At 42.3% G+C, this 18,431-nt stretch overlaps 1 protein-coding gene across 1 annotated transcript in view; it reads right to left on the bottom strand.

The window, feature by feature from the left end:
* Window positions 1-18,431, bottom strand: part of LOC139461113 (probable ATP-dependent RNA helicase DHX34) — a 60,590-nt gene that overhangs the window by 11,667 nt on the left and 30,492 nt on the right. Inside the window, exons 17-28 of the mRNA XM_071242654.1 lie at window positions 14,224-14,310; window positions 12,639-12,713; window positions 12,063-12,173; window positions 10,449-10,604; window positions 9,124-9,216; window positions 8,062-8,208; window positions 6,855-7,000; window positions 6,593-6,703; window positions 4,790-4,911; window positions 4,033-4,203; window positions 936-1,005; window positions 315-466 (exon numbers count right to left, since the gene is read on the bottom strand). Coding sequence (XP_071098755.1) covers window positions 315-466; window positions 936-1,005; window positions 4,033-4,203; window positions 4,790-4,911; window positions 6,593-6,703; window positions 6,855-7,000; window positions 8,062-8,208; window positions 9,124-9,216; window positions 10,449-10,604; window positions 12,063-12,173; window positions 12,639-12,713; window positions 14,224-14,310 — 1,441 coding nt within the window. The remainder of the gene's footprint in view (window positions 1-314; window positions 467-935; window positions 1,006-4,032; window positions 4,204-4,789; window positions 4,912-6,592; window positions 6,704-6,854; window positions 7,001-8,061; window positions 8,209-9,123; window positions 9,217-10,448; window positions 10,605-12,062; window positions 12,174-12,638; window positions 12,714-14,223; window positions 14,311-18,431) is intronic.

The raw sequence follows: 18,431 nt of genomic DNA on the forward strand, positions 1-18,431 counted from the left end.
GACAGAAAAGTCACCAGCCACGGGCAGGTGGGCAGGCAGTTATTTCGGACCCTGTTCCAGTCTCCTTCGGCCATTCATACGGAACTGGGCACCTTGTGTAAATGACGAGAACGTACCTGACCTCCAGTCAGTCTGCCTCCTTCATACATGCATTGATTGAGCATCTGAGCATCTAGTGTCAATGTATATGATGGCTGTACCAGGTTGGCTACAAATGGCACTTCTTCATATTTGGTTATTCTCCCACATACTACTGTATACATTTATGGAATAATTGTACATAAATGGTTTCAATATTTGAAATGAAAGCTTACAAGGCTTATCAGCACTCTGACACTCCATCTGATGCTGCAGCCGTTCTACCACTGACACAATCAGGCTGACATGACATCGTGGACATTCCCAGACCTTCTGCATGTGTGACGTGTATTCCCCCCACACGCTGGCCGAGGTATCATCAAGCAGGCTGCAACAGGAAATTAACCAGTGAACGGGAGATTTTAAAACATCCTTGCTACTATTCTCTAGACAACTGATGCATAGAATAAATCAAGCTACTACTCTCCAGACGACTGATGCATAGAATAAATCAAGCTACTACTCTCCAGACAACTACTGCATTGAATCAATCAAGCTACTACTCTCTGGACAACAGTTTCATAGAATCAATCAAGCTACTACTCTCCAGACAACTGTTGCACAGAATCAATCAAGCTACTACTCTCCAGCCAACTGCTGTATATAATCAATAAAGCTACTACTCTCTAGACAACTATCACACAGAATCAATCAGGCTACTATTCTCAAGACAACTGCTGCATAAAATTCTTTTTGCTGCTACTCTACCGTACCTAGGGAATCATGTTTCTATTAAACAGCTAACCATATCGTAGGAATTAATCATGTGGTTACTTGTAAAACAACACTGTACTCACCAGCCAACTGTTAAATAAGAATTGACTTGTGTTCCTCCTTTAACTGAATGTTCCTTATTATCTTGACTGTCTGAAACAGAGAACATCCAACTCCTAGTAATGATAATCTGGTACCTTGTCATTTCAAAGGAATTCAATATGAACTCGATGGCCCTTTGCACCTCTTTGTCAAGTTTCTAAATAACAGCTGAATTAGGGAAGAAACATTATTTGTTTCAGTTTTCAGCCCATTAGGTCCAGTGGAAAGAGCGTCTGCCATACCAAGAGACGTAAAAATAAGAGTAATTGTTACTCTGTCTGGCACTCATCATTTAGGGGCTAAAACAAGGTCTGGTCAGCTCGGAGTCAGTATACTGTGTCTGAGTACCTTATAGGAGGGGTCGCTTTAGAGACAGGAGATATACTGTATTCATGTTAAACTGTGGCGTAGTATTTCAGAGGGCTAGCACTGTAAAAATTGGCATTAGTTTGGATTAGTAAAAGCAGACAGACAGACAGACAGACAGACAGACAGACAGACAGACAGACAGACAGACAGACAGACAGACAGACAGACAGACACACACACACACACACACACACACACACACACACACACACACACACACACACACACACACACACACACACACACACACACACACACACACACACACACACACACACACACACACACACACACACACACACACACCTCAACTCACCTCACCTCACCTCATCTAACTCTAAGAGTACTACCTTTCTTACATTATAGCCAATATTCCTGTCATTCGGCTAACACCACACTTAAAAAATCCTTACAGTCTTAACAGCGTTCTCTTCACCATCATATGGTATGCTCTTAGACCATAATAGTCTGTCTGGAAAGTCCACAATACCGCCTGGAACAGGTATGGAGTATTCCCGATGACCTAACATCTGGTACGTGAGTGAGTGAGGAGTATTCAACGGCACGTAGCTCAGCCATTTCTTTGAAAAATTTACTGAATCAGGGAGATCAGGTCTATCTGTCATTCTAATTTAATAAATTAAATCATATTAGATAAAATATCCAAGGCTTGCTAAATACAATGTTATTCCTAATACAGGATATTTACAATCCCTAAACACACTCGCATGATAACCTCTCTCTCTCTCTCTCTCTCTCTCCTTCTCTCTCTCTCTCTCTCTCTCTCCTTCTCTCTCTCTCTCTCTCTCTCTCTCTCTCTATATATATATATATATATATATATATATGGTGGTCTGCTTTTTTAAAAACCCAAGATACTTTAGTACTAATGTTAAACACAAAATGTGTTCAAGTATAAACTGAAATATTTTTCATGTGTTGGTGCTTGCACACACAACAAAGAACTGAGGTTATCCTGGCATGTGCAGAGGCATGTGAACAATGTTTGGTTTGCCTAACAACTGGTTGGGATGGCTAACATCTGTTGAAAATGTAAGATTTTTTTCAGTTTGATGTTTGGCAAGAGTACAGGAATAGAGGCTGCGATGTAATATAGAGGCAGGGCAATCAAAGAAATTATTTTATTGTGAACTTACGGTGGCAGTCAGGCATTTCATACATCAAAATGTCTGCAAAAGTGATGTGAGGTTTTTCTTATAAATGCCTCTTTTAAAATTACCCAACCCAAATTAATTGTCCCATTGTTTAAGTGTGACATGATAATGTATATTGATTATTAAATTTCAACTAAATGAACTGGGCTATCAATTGATTTACAGGCAGACACTTTCAAGCTCTCATGAAATGAACTGATGAAATGGCAGTTGAGCCATAAATCAGAATATTACTGAATTAATAATATGTATATATATTCCAGGAAGCACATTTCCTTGTTCAGGCTCTCTTAATACATTTTATTACATTGTTAACCTTTTGAAAATTTCTCCATTTCTTAATACAACAGACACTGTGGTCTAGTGGTGGAGCGTCCACCCGGAAAGTGGAAGGTCCAGGGTTCGATCATGAGCCGAGTCATACCAAAAAGACATTAAAAGATGGTTCTTGTTTTTACCCTGCCTGGCACTAGGCATTAAGAACTAAAGGTGAGGTGAGGTGAAATGGGGTTTCACGTCGCGTCCAAGATTATTGCACTTATATAGCGACGTGCATGCACGTGTGTGTGTGTGAGGCTGCTTGTACTAGTCCGGACTGATGCCGATTTATAGTGCTAGCTCACTGAGATACCATGCCGCAGTTTAACATGAATACCCAACTCAGACACAGTATACTGACTCTGAGTCGACCAGTCCTTGTTTTAGCCCCTTGATGCTGAGCGCTAGACAGGGTAACAACAAGTACCATCTTTTAACGTCTTTTGGTATGACGCGGCCAGGGATCGAACCCCGGATCTTCCGCTCTCCGGGCGGACGCTCTACCACTAGGCCACTTAGGTGGTTCATTAAGGACTAAAACAAGGACTGGTCGGCTCGGAGTCTCTATACTGAGTCTGAGTGGGGTATTCATGTTTAACTGCGGCATGGTATCTCAAGGTGCAAGCACTATAAATCAGCATCAGTCCAGACTGGTTCAAGCAGCCACTCACACACACAAAAGTGCATGCATGCTGTATAAGTGCAATAATCTTGGGAAGTGATGTTAAATCACCCCACCTCACCTCTTAATACAACAGGATACATTGTTGTATACACAGTCCAGAACCAATGCCATTTAATTACCAAACATAATGCCACTTGTTTGCTGAAGGATAAACCCCTTCAGGACATAGCCAATACTCCCAGTTATTCCACAGATGAGTGAGTGAGTCGGGTTTAACGCCGCTTTTAACAGTATTCCAGTTATATCACGGCGTGTCAGCTTAATGTGGGAGGAAAGCCCGAAGAGATGCAGGTCTAAGACATTTACCACTTCGGTGAAACCCACGAGCACAGGTATGGTGCTGACAAACCTAGAAACATAATCGAGACGAACCGGGATTCGAACCCACAATCATAGGTTTCTGGCGTGCCCAAGGGACACAACTCTGCACTGCGAATCGCAGCGCCTTAGACGACTGGGCCACCCGTCCCCCCTCGACAGATGATGACATATAGGTACAGTGAGAGGAGGAGACTGTCAACTTGAACCTACCTGTACTCATGCCTACATACAGGTGCTGCTGTTCGGCCGCCATCACCCGACGTATGGAGTATGTGACTCGACTGTCAAGGAACTCGGCCAGTTTGCGTGCAAGGAGCTGCTCCAGGCGCCGGGCTTTGTTGCCGACCTTCTTATGGTCGTCATCCATCTGACTCATGGTATCTGTGGAGAACACATGGAATTCTCTCACTCAGGCACATGCTTGGGGCGTCATCTTTCTGTCACTTCTATTCAAAAACTCTAAGCTAGTAAATCATCGGAATTCTTTCAATTGTCACAAGACAACACATCTTCGTCACAAAAAGTCACAAAATGAAAATAGTCTAAATTTATTCTTACTTGTCTGGACAATGATTGATAGAGAAAAACAACCATAAAAATCATTCGAAATGAAAGAAAATAACAACTTTTTTAATAACAGTTGATCCAAGGCATTTCATGTCATTTCATTTTTCAGACATTAAAAACTTCTCAGAAAGAAGAAGGAAGTCTTTTCAGAAGAAAAACATATGTGTTACAAATATAAACATTCTGCGTGTGAGACAATAATAGCATACATTCCACCATCCCACCACATACAATCAATTGTAATAATACTGAATAATGCTGAGCTTCACTACTGTATCATTACTTTGACCAACCCAAGTTAATTGGTCAGAACAATTTTTAAACCATATAAAATAATAAACGGTACAAAACAATATCCCCCTCATTAACTGCCTAAGATGAATTCTCATCATTCACATACCGGCCAGGCGGACTTGAAGCAGGTTCAGCCAGGTGGCGCGGAGATGTAGGATGCTGGATATGACACCATCAGCAGACTCGGCGTCGGGGAATCGGATCTCCAGCCACCCATCACACACCAGCCTGAAAGACACGGACACATTCACAGACATGTTGACATCACTGGGAGATCTCCAGCCAGCCATCAAACACCAGCCTGAAAGACACGGACACATTCAGAGACATGTTGACATCACTGGGAGATCTCCAGCCAGCCATCACACACCAGCCTGAAAGACACGGACACATTCAGAGACATGTTGAAATCACTGGGAGATCTCTGGCCAGCCATCACACACCAGTCTGAAAGACACGGACACATTCAGAGACATGTTGACATCACTGGGAGATCTCCAGCCAGCCATCACACACAAGCCTGAAAGACACGGACACATTCACAGACATGTTGACATTACTGGGAGATCTCTGGCCAGCCATCACACACCAGCCTGTAAGACACGGACACATTCACAGACATGTTGACATTACTGGGAGATCTCCAGCCAGCCATCACACACCAGTCTGAAAGACACGGACACATTCACAGACATGTTGACATCACTCGGAGATCTCTGGCCAGCCATCAAACACCAGTCTGAAAGACACGGACACATTCACAGACATGTTGACATCACTGGGAGATCTCCAGCCAGCCATCACACACCAGCCTGAAAGACACGGACACATTCACAGACATGTTGACATTACTGGGAGATCTCCAGCCAGCCATCACACACCAGCCTGAAAGACACGGACACATTCACAGACATGTTGACATTACTGGGAGATCTCCAGCCAGCCATCACACACCAGTCTGAAAGACACGGACACATTCACAGACATGTTGACATCACTGGGAGATCTCCAGCCAGCCATCACACACCAGTCTGAAAGACACGGACACATTCACAGACATGTTGACATTACTGGGAGATCTCCAGCCAGCCATCACACACAAGCCTGAAAGACACGGACACATTCACAGACATGTTGACATTACTGGGAGATCTCCAGCCAGCCATCACACACCAGCCTGAAAGACACGGACACATTCAGAGACATGTTGAAATCACTGGGAGATCTCCAGCCAGCCATCACATTCAGTCTGAAAGACACGGACACATTCACAGACATGTTGACATCACTGGGAGATCTCCAGCCAGCCATCACACACCAGCCTGAAAGACACGGACACATTCAGAGACATGTTGACATCACTGGGAGATCTCTGGCCAGCCATCACACACCAGCCTGAAAGACACGGACACATTCACAGACATGTTGAAATCACTGGGAGATCTCTGGCCAGCCATCACACACCAGTCTGAAAGACACGGACACATTCACAGACATGTTGACATCACTGGGAGATCTCTGGCCAGCCATCACACACCAGCCTGAAAGACACGGACACATTCACAGACATGTTGACATTACTTGGAGATCTCCAGCCAGCCATCACACACAAGCCTGAAAGACATGGACACATTCACAGACATGTTGAAATCACTGGGAGATCTCTGGCCAGCCATCACACACCAGCCTGAAAGACACGGACAATGGGGAAGCAGTGAGTGAGTGAATGAGTATAGTTTTACGCCGCTTTTAGCAATATTCCAGCAATATCATGTCGAGGGACACCAGAAATGGGCTTCACACCTTGGACCCATGTCAAGGAAATGACAAGCGGACGCTTTAACCACTAGGCTACCCCACCGCCCTACTGGGGAGGCAGAGACTGTATGATGGAAGACGGGCCACCTACCTGGTGCAGTCAGCATTGGCATCAATGGAGTTGGAGAAGAGGGTGATAGTTTGCAGTGCTGGGACCCGCATTGTGTTGATGAGGTAAGGCTTGTTGGTCTCCAGGATAGAACTATTGGAAGGAAGACAAACTATTTGAAATAACATTTTTTTCTGCTTAATCCGCTAAAGATATGTCGTTTTCTGATGATTCCTAGCTGTCTAGTTGTTAGAAACTTTGAAATCAAAGGCAAGGAAAATTTCCCCTCACCATGGTAACTTACACAAATGCCAGGACCTCGTGTTTGCTGCTGAGCCGCCCCCTCAGCTCACTGGGCGTGGTCTTGTTGTCCTTGATGTCACTGGGACGTAGCACCTCTGGCTTGCTGGCGAACACACTTGTGGGATGCAGGAGGATGAAAGCCTTGTTCTGAGGTCAAATACGTTGACATTTGTTAGGAATGGAGGAACATACAACTGACATATCCAGATATGTCTTTCTAAAATTTCTAAACCTCACAGAATTAAAAACCAATAATGAGTCATCAAAAGTATCATAATTAAATGAAACTAAATAATATACACAAACATCATACAGGCTAGAGGTAGTTGGCACTACAGGGGCTTGTAACGCAAACAATAGCAGTAAGCTATAAAGTCAGGTGTTCTAGTATCCGTTTATATTATGAAACCAGTAGTGAGCATGTGTCTTGCTGCTATTTTTTCTGTTACAAGCAGCTGTGGTTGATATTTCTGTTACAAACTGATGTATCATCCAAAACCGGCTCCTACAGGAGATATTGCTTGGGTGAGATCAAGTGATATCTACATTGTAGTAACCGATATCTACATTGTAGATATTGCTGCAATGAAATTGCATCACAATGCTTTGCAGACCATTGTGACATCTTTGGTTACCATGATGCCACAATCAAATGACATCACTAATGGCTCTGCTACTGAAGCTGTTAGCAGTACTTTTTACCCTTAAAACACTGCTTGTTACTGTCTACAAACTGAAAAAGTTGGAAGAATGATTTTGGATGATAAATGGAATCTCACCCTTGAGTCTTTTAATATCAAATATATCAACACTCGTTGATTAAAGTTCAAAACTTCTCGGCAAGCCTCGGAGTTTTTAACTTTTATCAACTCGTGTTGATATATTTGATATCAAAAGACACTCGGGTGAGATTCTCCATGTATGTACTAAACTATATATGAATTTTGGGTTGAATCTGATTAACATGAAAATACCGATCCTAGTGAAACTGTAAGATGAGTGAGGGAGTGAGTATGGTTTTGCAACGCTTTTAGCAATATTCCAGCAATATCACGGCTGGGGACACCAGAAATGGGCTTCACATATTGTACCCATGTTGGGAATCGAACCCGGCTCTTCGGCGTGACGAGTGAATGCTTTAACCACACGGCCGCCCCAAAACAGTAAGATGAATATATGTCATGTAGATACTAGGATCCAGCAGGCACCTTTGTATGGAAGGCTTGCTCAGAGTCGCCCTTGTAGGAGTTGCAGTCATCAGCCAGCGCCACCTGTGGGTACAGCCCGCTGCACAGGATGACCTTGAGCAAGTTGACATCACGCAGCTTGAAACACCGAGTCTTGTTCGCAGTCTCCTGTCAGGATACAGGTCAAGTTACACTCAATGAATCATTGAGCAATTAATATTGCTCTTATGTTATTGTAGCATTTACTCTTGCTCTGCAGAGGCACCTTAATGTTATTGTAGCATTTATTCTTGCTCTGCAAAGGCACCTTAATGTTATTGTAGCATTTATTCTTGCTCTGCAGAAGCACCTTATTGTTAAAACATAAACCCCATGGTATGCAGGTTATTGATGCAGAATCGCCGTCTACAAGTAACCTTAACTATATACAACATTTTCGCATGGCATCTTTCTCAGATATTACGTATTGCAGCAACAACGTCTGATGTCCTACATAATTAGCCTCAATAGTTTGTGTGAGTGAGTGAGTTTGATTTTACGCCGCTTTTAGCAATATTCCAGCAATATCACGGCGGGGGACACCAGAAATGGGCTTCACACAATAGTTTGTGTGTGATCACTGCCGTTAGCATGTCCCTTCAAGGTACTCGTTATAAAATTAGAATTAACTTTGTTATTGAATTAGATTTCACATGATTTATACAAAGCTGACATGTCAGTAGTATTTCTTCTTAATTATGCTGCATCCATATGTAGTCATGAAATCAGATTCGCTGAAAAGTTAAGCCTTTCTCAGTTTTTCTAAATTCAGATGTTTAAGGCAACAAAAATCACAATGTTTACATTCAATAACGGAAGCAGCTATCCTGTGTTTTTGACACAGTAAATGACCCTCACAATTACATAATATAAACCCATCTACATGAGTACGTTCCTTTTCCTTTGAGAGTATATATCAAGCGCCAATAGATAAAATATTGCGAGAATCCTGCTCGACCACTGCCTTTATGTTATTGTAGCATTTACTATTGTCTGTACATCTCCAACCTACCCCTCCCCACCCTCCATGTTTATCACACACACCTGTAGCTGACTAAGGTCATGTGACAGTCGGAATTCCAGATCCTTGATGTCGTTCCCCTTGTCATCTTCATCGCCATCACTCAGCTGGTAGTCCTGATTCATAAATGTTCAAATACATGTCTCCTGTCCTCAGGAGGTTCACTGAAGTAATGTCGAAAGCAAAAGGGATATAAATTATCTGTTTTGCCAAGTAGCAACACTAAGGTACCACAATATCATTTTCATCCGTTTGGTAGCAAAAATCCAACATTTTGAAACAACTAATTCTTTTCATTCTAAACATCTAAGTACAGTGCACCTTTGTATGACAACACCAACAGTGATTGGTTAAGTCACAAATATGCTACAATGTGATATTCTCAAAGCAAAACATGTGTGAATAGCATTTTAGTTATAGTTACAACACACCAAGACGAGTTGTTTGGGCAGTAAGAGCATGGTTTGGCTTGGCATTTGATTGACAGACAAAAGGACCGAGGGGCGGAGCCCCGAGGTGATCCTTTTGTCTGTCAATCAAATGCCAAGCCAAACCGTGCTCTTACTGCCCAAACAACGAGTAGGTGGGTGTGTTGTAAGTGACTTGTAGCACGGGTTGCGACAGTCATTCCAAAATTGAGCGAGTTTGTGTAAAATTTAGTGACGTTTGATATGACGTTAACTTTTAACGTTAACGTTTAACTTTTAATGTAATTGTTAAATCAAGGGTAAACTTTGGAATTTTCAAAGGCACATTAGACATGTCAACTATTAATTTTCCGAATTTTGCAAAATGCGTCTGTGTCCAGTTGTTTTTATGTTTGACAGTTACATTGTAATCTTTTGTTTAATTTATAAACATTTCTATTGTTTTTTGTTGTTTATTTACGTTATTACTCTTGAAAGTGTACAACACTAAAGAAACATTGTAAGTTTGAAATTTCTCAAGCTAGTAGGCGGGGCTTGCTGATCTTGGCATCAGCCAATGGTAATAATCTTTAACAAACTGTGCTCTTACTACCAGGATACAGCACGGGTAAGATCAAAGGTACCGCTCGCAACCCGTGCTACAAGCAACTTGTATAAAACAATTCAAGCCCTGCAGCAGTAGCTTCTAACCCTTAAGTGCTACAGTGTTGATACATCTGTCATGTGAGATTTTATTTGCTTGTGCTAATCGTAGTGTCTCTTAGTATCTAAGTAAATCTGAACTGGCTATCCATAAGAGTTTTGTCTTGATTCCAAAAATGTCATAAGAGCTTTGCTAAGGTTCATGATTTTTCGAAAGTTCCACAAGTGCTTCCCAGTGCCAACAATGTTGGAAGTTCTCTCTGCGAACCTCTACTTACATCCTCAGTGAACTTGAGTACTTTCCTCTTCTTGGACTCATTGTTCTGTTCTCTCTTCAGCTGCCCAAGGCGCTTCCTCTCCCCGTGGCGCTGACGGCGTTCCTCGCTGGTGTAGTAGCGTTCCTCCTCCTGAACGTCATCCAACAGCCCATGGTCCTGCAACATCAGCGCCAATGGTACAGCCTTGTGTGCCCTCAGAGAGCAACATCAACAGTCATGTATCTACTATTCTATATTCAGAGGACAACATGTAATTATCCACTTGACCTACCACAACATCATTCTAACAGATAATTATCCACTTGACCAACCAGTACAGATAAGTACCCACTTGACCTACCAGTACAGATAAGTACCCACTTGACCTACCAGTACAGACAAGTACCCACTTGACCTACCAGTACAGACAAGTACCCACTTGACCTACCAGTACAGATAAGTACCCACTTGACCTTCCAGTACAGATAAGTACCCACCTGACCTAACAGTACAGATAAGTACCTACTAGACCTACCAGTACAGATAAGTACCCACTTGACCTACCAGTACAGATAAGTACCCACTTGACCAACCAGTACAGATAAGTACCCACTTGACCTACCAGTACAGTCCTACCAGTACAGATAAGTACCCACCTGACCTACCGGTAGAGATAAGTACCCACTTGACCTACCAGTACAGACCTACCAGTACAGATAAGTACCCACTTCACCTACCGGTAGAGATAAGTACCCACTTGACCTACCAGTACAGATAAATACCCACTTGACCTACCAGTACAGGTAAGTGCCCAATTGACCTACCAGTACAGATAAGTACCCACCTGACCTACCAGTACAGATAAGTACCTACTTGACCTACCAGTACAGATAAGTACCCACTTGACCTACCAGTACAGATAAGTACCCACTTGACCTACAAGTACAGATAAGTACCCACTTGACCTACCAGTACAGACAAGTACCCACTTGACCTACCAGTACAGATAAGTACCCACTTGACCTACCAGTACAGATAAGTACCCACTTGACCTACCAGTACAGATAAGTACCCACTTGACCTACCAGTACAGATAAGTACCCACTTGACCTACCAGTACAGACCTACCAGTACAGATAAGTACCCACTTGACCTACCAGTACAGACCTACCAGTACAGATAAGTACCCACTTGACCTACCAGTATAGACAAGTACCCACTTGACCTACCAGTACAGACAAGTACCTACTTGACCTACCAGTACAGATAAGTACCCACTTGACCTACCAGTAAAGACAAGTACCCACTTGACCTACCAGTACAGATAAGTACCTACTTGACCTACCAGTACAGATAAGTACCTACTTGACCTATCAGTACAGACCTACCAGTACAGATAAGTACCCACTTGACCTACCAGTACAGGTAATTATCCACTTGACCTACCAGTACAGATAAGTACTCACTTGACCTACCAGTACAGGTAATTATCCACTTGACCTACCAGTACAGATAAGTACCCACTTGACCTACCAGTACAGGTAATTATCCACTTGACCTTCCAGAACAGACCTACCAGTACAGGTAATTATCCACTTGACCTACCAGTACATCAATCAGAAGATCTATCCTTACCTTCAGGAGGTCTCGGAACTGTCGCTTGAGTTTGTTCATCTCATAGAACCTCTGTTCCTCAAGACCACGTCTCTGACACCATTTCCGGGTTCCTCGGCCCTCAGCCTTCACCTGTTAACAGTAACCATGGCAACCATGTCAATATAATGAGGCTTGAAGGGATGACCAAAAGTGGTACAGACAATGGTGATAAATAACTCACAAACTGTCGCATGCATGAAATTTCAAACGAAAAGACGTTGATTCCTGTCATGCACAGATCAACGTTTCTAAATATATCACAGGATTTTCATGGAATTCATACACTTTTATTTTCAAAGTAAACATAACATCTAGCTAGCCTTCACGATTTCTTTACTAATGACAGTCAGCAGTAACAAAGTGAATATTGTTTTAGTAAGTACAAATATCTGTGAAATTTCAAATGTTGGTTTGATGATTTTCTTTTATGCAGAACTCGTGTAAAATCAGTGATCATGATTAAGTTAATGTGAATTCTGCAATTGTGCGACTTTGCCAATCATTGAAGCAGTAAGCAATGGTAAGCAATGGTAAGCAATGGTAAGCAATGTGTACCTGTATCCATTCATCTGCAGCATTGAGCAGTGTGAAGGGGTCTCCGTGATCCGACTCCAGGGGCTTCCGGGCTGCCTGGAGGACAAACCAAAAATTAGGTCAAACTCCACAATGACATTTTAAAATCCTTTCTCCACATCGGTCTGCCAGCAGTAACAAATCTATGTTAGTCCCTGATTTAACTGATGAATGCATCGCTATGGATGAAAAATATTTCAGGCAGAACACTACATACTTTAGAATGCTAGAACATTACAACCGTCACTTCAAGTTTTCTAGGTATAACAGTTTGGATAATGCTTTGAGGATGATTTTATTATGTCTTACTGAAGTACCTTTTGCCAAGTCTTCAGGTGAAAGTTATTACAGACAGACACAGTAAACATTCCACATCCCACACAACAGACTCTCATTATGAACATTCCACATCCCACACAACAGACAGACTCTCATTATGAACATTCCACATCCTACACAACAGACAGACTCTCATTATGAACATTCCACATCCCACACAACAGACAGACTCTCATTATGAACATTCCACATCCCACACAACAGACAGACAGCCACAGTGAACATTCCACATCCCACACAACAGACAGACGGCCACAGTGAACATTCCACATCCCACACAACTTACAATAATCAGACATGATAATGTTGGATTACTGAGTATGTCAGATAAACAAAATTAAGAAGCATCAAGGTCGAACAACTACACAACAGATAACGATTCAAACATGTTATAAAAATATGATAAAGGAAAAAATCATATTGTTATGTTGTACTGTTAGCGGAATATGTTATCTAATCATGCAACCTCTGAAGCTTAACACCAAACTGTTGTTACGGACTGTATGACAGATTCAAAAAGCATAGTCTAGAATGGAAGTTGCAAGGTTGAAACTAGTGTCGTAAAGCTCAAGAAAGCTGCTTTATCAGTGACTTATGTCGACTTCCTGTTAGTCATTTCATTTGTCAGTCGAAGTTTGTGAAAGGACGTTCTGACGTGACCTGTAATGGGATGCCCTCAGCGGTAGCGAGAACTTATATATGATTTTCATGAGACTGAGGTAATCTAAGCCTGTGATTAATCCTGTATTGTTCATTTAAAGCATTAATTGTTTACTGTTGAGCAAGTTTATCTCTTCAGATCAAAACACTGGGCTGAGTACTTGCGGGCAGATGACCATTGAGTACGCTGAACACTGTCGGATTAATGAGACTGATTAATGAGTGATTTCAGTAATTCATTGCAAATTAGGTGTGTTGGAGCCGGGGTGAGAGACTATAGGATTAACGGGTCTAAATAGCACTGATTTAATCAGTTCACAACACTAGTGTCGGAGAAAGCCGAATGTCAGATTATCTTGTGTTGATTAATGAGACTTATTTTTCCATGCCGTGTCTCTTTAGGAGACTTCTTCAGTAGAATTGTCTCAACATGTGGACTACTATTAGTTCATCTTACTCTACCAAAATATTACAGACTTTGGCCTCTGACGAGTGGCCACAGTCACACACTTGTGTCATTTATTAATTTGGAATGCGTTGTGGTTACAGGTTGAGCCACAATACTTACAATAGCATCTCTGTCTTGGTGGGCCTTCATAGTGAACGGAGACTGTACACTCATGGCAGCCGCGATCGTCAGCACTGGGTCTATCATCTGGGGGATGAATAAACAGAAGATTATGACCGTTGTTTTATTGAACAGAATGTTCACCCACCTCACTATGACAGTTCTATTTATTAACAGAAAAGAGGGGGGTTATATCAAACGGCTGAAGTTAAGCACACTCTGAAGCTGACATTGATATATACACGTATAACTCGTAATGACTACCATGATGGTGACATGTTCACTGCAGTATTCAAGGCTGTGCATACATGCTTCTCAATGATATAAAACGGAGGAGGGTGAGCTATCTACTGGATGAAACAGCAGACTCATGAACTGTGTACATCTTCATCTGTGCCGGGACACACTAAGCTGGCTACATGACACTGTAAATAAAGCGTAGAGTGAGTGAGTGAATGTGTTTAATGCTGCTTTTAACAGTATTCCTGTCATATCACTGCGTGTCAATGTGGGAGGAAAGCCCGAAGTGATGCAGGTCTTAGACGTTTACCATTTCTGTTAAACCCACGAGCACGGGTATGGTGCTGACAAACCTAGAAACACAATCGGGGCGAATCGGGATTCGAACCCACAATCATAGGTTTCTGGCATAGCCAAGGGACACAACTCTGCAAAGCGAATTACGGCGCCTTAGACGACTGGGCGAACCATGCCCCAAAATATGGTGTAGTGATGAGTGGACTCATTACACATAGCCTACATCCTGATGCCATTTAATGATGACACACCATTGTTTGTTCATAAACCTAACGGAATGTATACATCTTAACCATGGATATTTCAATACACATTGTCCACAAACATTCACCACTGAAAGCCAAGGGACATAACTCTTATGCTGAATATTTTAGGTTGAGGGGTTCCCTAGGTCCATGAACTACAGGAGCAAACAATAAGGATCCCTTAATTTTGCATACTGCAAACAATTAATGCTTTTATCTGAAAAATTGATTCAGTGATGTTCTATTTAATATCTATTAATATCTGCTTAGTCCTTATATATTTTTATATTTGGTTTACAAGTTCAAACGAAAAAAACACACACCTGAAAAGAGAAGAAGAGAAGAAAAATTACTTGTTACACAATTAGGTGGTTGGTGATGTCTATTGTTTTAGATGATTAGCCCCAGGTAATAGTGAGTGAGTGAGTTTGGTTTTACGCAGCTTTTAGCAATATTCCAGCAATATCACGGAGGGGGACACCAGAAATGGGCTTCACACATTGTACCCATGTCAGGATTCGAACCCGGGTCTTCGGCGTGACGGGCGAACGCTTTAACCACTAGGCCACTTTAGTTTGAAGCATAAAACATTACTACAAAACTCATGCTCAAATTCAATGCCCATTATAGTACAATACAATGGGGATTAACAATTGGGATTGGCATGTTATAAATAATGGCAATTAAGTGATTCTAGACATATACATGTCATGGCTACAAGATACTTAACCTTTGGAATTGAGCTTCATTCAGACAATGTTTGTCCCAAATCGGTCACAAAGCCATTTGAATAAAACATTGTCACCAACTTTCTGTTATACCCATAGGTAACCAAATCCATATCTAAATAATATACGTCTGAGATGACTAGCCCAATTAGGAAGGTTATCATAAAGAGCAGGCAGCACCATCTTCTGATACAGTAAGGGGACCTGCATCCAGGTGGATCAAAGTCTCAGCAAGCCAATACCCAAGACATATATTATACATAGGATATCTTCCAGTACCCAATATAATCTCAAAGGCATGTATTATACATAGGATATCTTCCAGTACCCAATATAATCTCCAAGGCATGTCTTATACATTGGTTATCTTCCAGTGCCTAATAGGCCACATACTTGAAGATGTATAGATTTGCACAATGTGAAACTATCATGTGAGAAAATCCCCATACATCTCACCAACATACCAGGGCTGGTCAAAAAGTTCTAAGCTTAACAAACAAAACCAAAACTGTGAAAGTGTTTTCAATTTTATTGTTCAACATAACCTCCCTGCTTTTCAATACACTTCTCATATCAATAGTGAAGCTTTTCATTTCCAGTCAGGAAGAAGTTTTCTGAAGCCACCCTGAGAAACCCATTCATGGCAGCTTTGACGTCATCGTTATTGTCATACCATTTTCCACGAAGGTTGTCTTTCAGTTTAGGAAACAGGTGGAAATCACTTTGTGCCAGGTCTGGCGAGTATGGAGGGTGAGGAAGCTCTTCAAACCCACATTGTTGCACAGCAGCCCTTGCCAGTTGAGAGATGTGAGAAGAGGCATTGTCGTGAAGTAGTAGAACTCAAGCAGTCAACATTCCTTGAAGCGTTTCTTTGATAGAATCTCTCAGGCAATGAAGCAAATCAGCATAGTAGGCACGGTTGATGTCTTGAGTGGGTACTAACTCAGGTTGTCAGGGACAACCAGGAAGCCCCGATACGAGAGTAGTTGAATGAGGAAGACTTGCTATATTTGCGACTTCTCCTGATCAGCCTGATGAAGTAGTGTAAATAGCCATACAGTCTTACTAGCTTTAAATAAGCAAACCTGATGCCGTGGTTAGACCTAAAGGTTTTGACGGTGTGTCAGTGATGACTTCCAGTTTACTGCATACCGCATGATACATCCCCGGGGTTGGCATTGGGTTGAACAGCAACAGTCTGCAATCGATGTCCGTGTGAAAAGCAAGGTCAACAGGATTTGGAGAAAAATGTTGAACGTGAGACGATTGATGTTCAACAGGGGCTTCCTCTAGGACCGCCTCTACCTCGGCCTCCGCCACGCTGGGCTGCTTACTCTTGGTGTAGTTCTGATCTGTCTTTCCAGGCTGGGACATGAAACGAGTCCTGCCCTTATGACACATGTCTTCACTTGGGGGGATCTGGCTGAACTTGATAATCTGCTGGACATCTCTCTATCCACGAAGCCAGGCTGATGGCAGTGTTCTTGAACTTTTTAGTAGACCGAGCAACCTCGTCATGGAAGGAGTGTAGTCTTCCGTTGAAGAACTTTGGGGCTGTGATGGGCTGTGACAGCATTCCTCTCTTCAGCGGCTCCAGGATGCTCTTGACACGGTATGTGAAGGACATAGGTGAATCCAGAGAACGGATCCCGGGGTTCTGGACATCCCCCTTTTTAAAACCAAATGTAGTATGTTGAAGACAACCAGTCTACCCGACAGGCCTGGACACACATCGGTGGATCGACATCCAGCGAGGTACACCTGCTCCTTATCCTTTTGCGGGTTGCTCGGACAGATAGATCTCCCCTTTCTAAGGGTGACGGCGATCCCTTGCAGTGGGGAGGAGAGAGTTTGCATCACAACTATTAGATATATTGGCAGTGAAAAGGAATTTCTCTGTGTGTGTGTGTGTGGCTGCTTGTACTAGTCCCGACTGATGCCAATTTATAGTGCTAGCCGACTGAGATACCATGCTGCAGTTCAACATGAATACCCCACTCAGACATTATACTGACTACGCGCCGACGAGTCCTTGTTTTAGCCCCTTAATGCCAAGCGCCAGACAGGGTAACAACAAGTACAATCTTTTAACGTCTTATGGTATGACGTGGCCAGGGTATTGACCTCCGGACCTTCGGCTCTCAAGGTGGACCCTCTACCACTAGACCAGGGAGGCGTTCCGGCTATGATGTAAAAGAGGTTAGGTATTCAAAGGAATTCTATGCTTTCCATCATCAGTGGTTCATGTGCCATTTCAACAAGAACAGCCTTGCCATGAACATTTCAACAAGAACAGCCTTGTCATGAACATTTCAACAAGAACAGTCTTGTCATGAACATTTCAACAAGAACAGCCTTGTCATGAACATTTCAACAAGAACAACCTTGTCATGAACATTTCAACAAGAACAGCCTTGTCATGAACATTTCAACAAGAACAGCCTAGTCATGAACATTTCAACAAGAACAGCCTTGTCATGAACATTTCAACAAGAACAGCCTTGTCATGAACATTTCAACAAGAACAGCCTTGTCATGAACATTTCAAGTTAATCTTTTATGGTAAAATTGACACATCTTGTGTTTATGGTTTACATTTACAACAGACAGAGACTCACATGGAAGATGTCATGTACATTTACAACAGACAAAGGGAATATGTCATGTACATTTACAACAGACAAAGACTCACATGGAA

Source organism: Haliotis cracherodii, unplaced genomic scaffold (assembly GCF_022045235.1).
Source record: "Haliotis cracherodii isolate W230 unplaced genomic scaffold, xgHalCrac1.p SCAF_1, whole genome shotgun sequence".
Lineage (NCBI taxonomy): Eukaryota > Metazoa > Mollusca > Gastropoda > Lepetellida > Haliotidae > Haliotis > Haliotis cracherodii.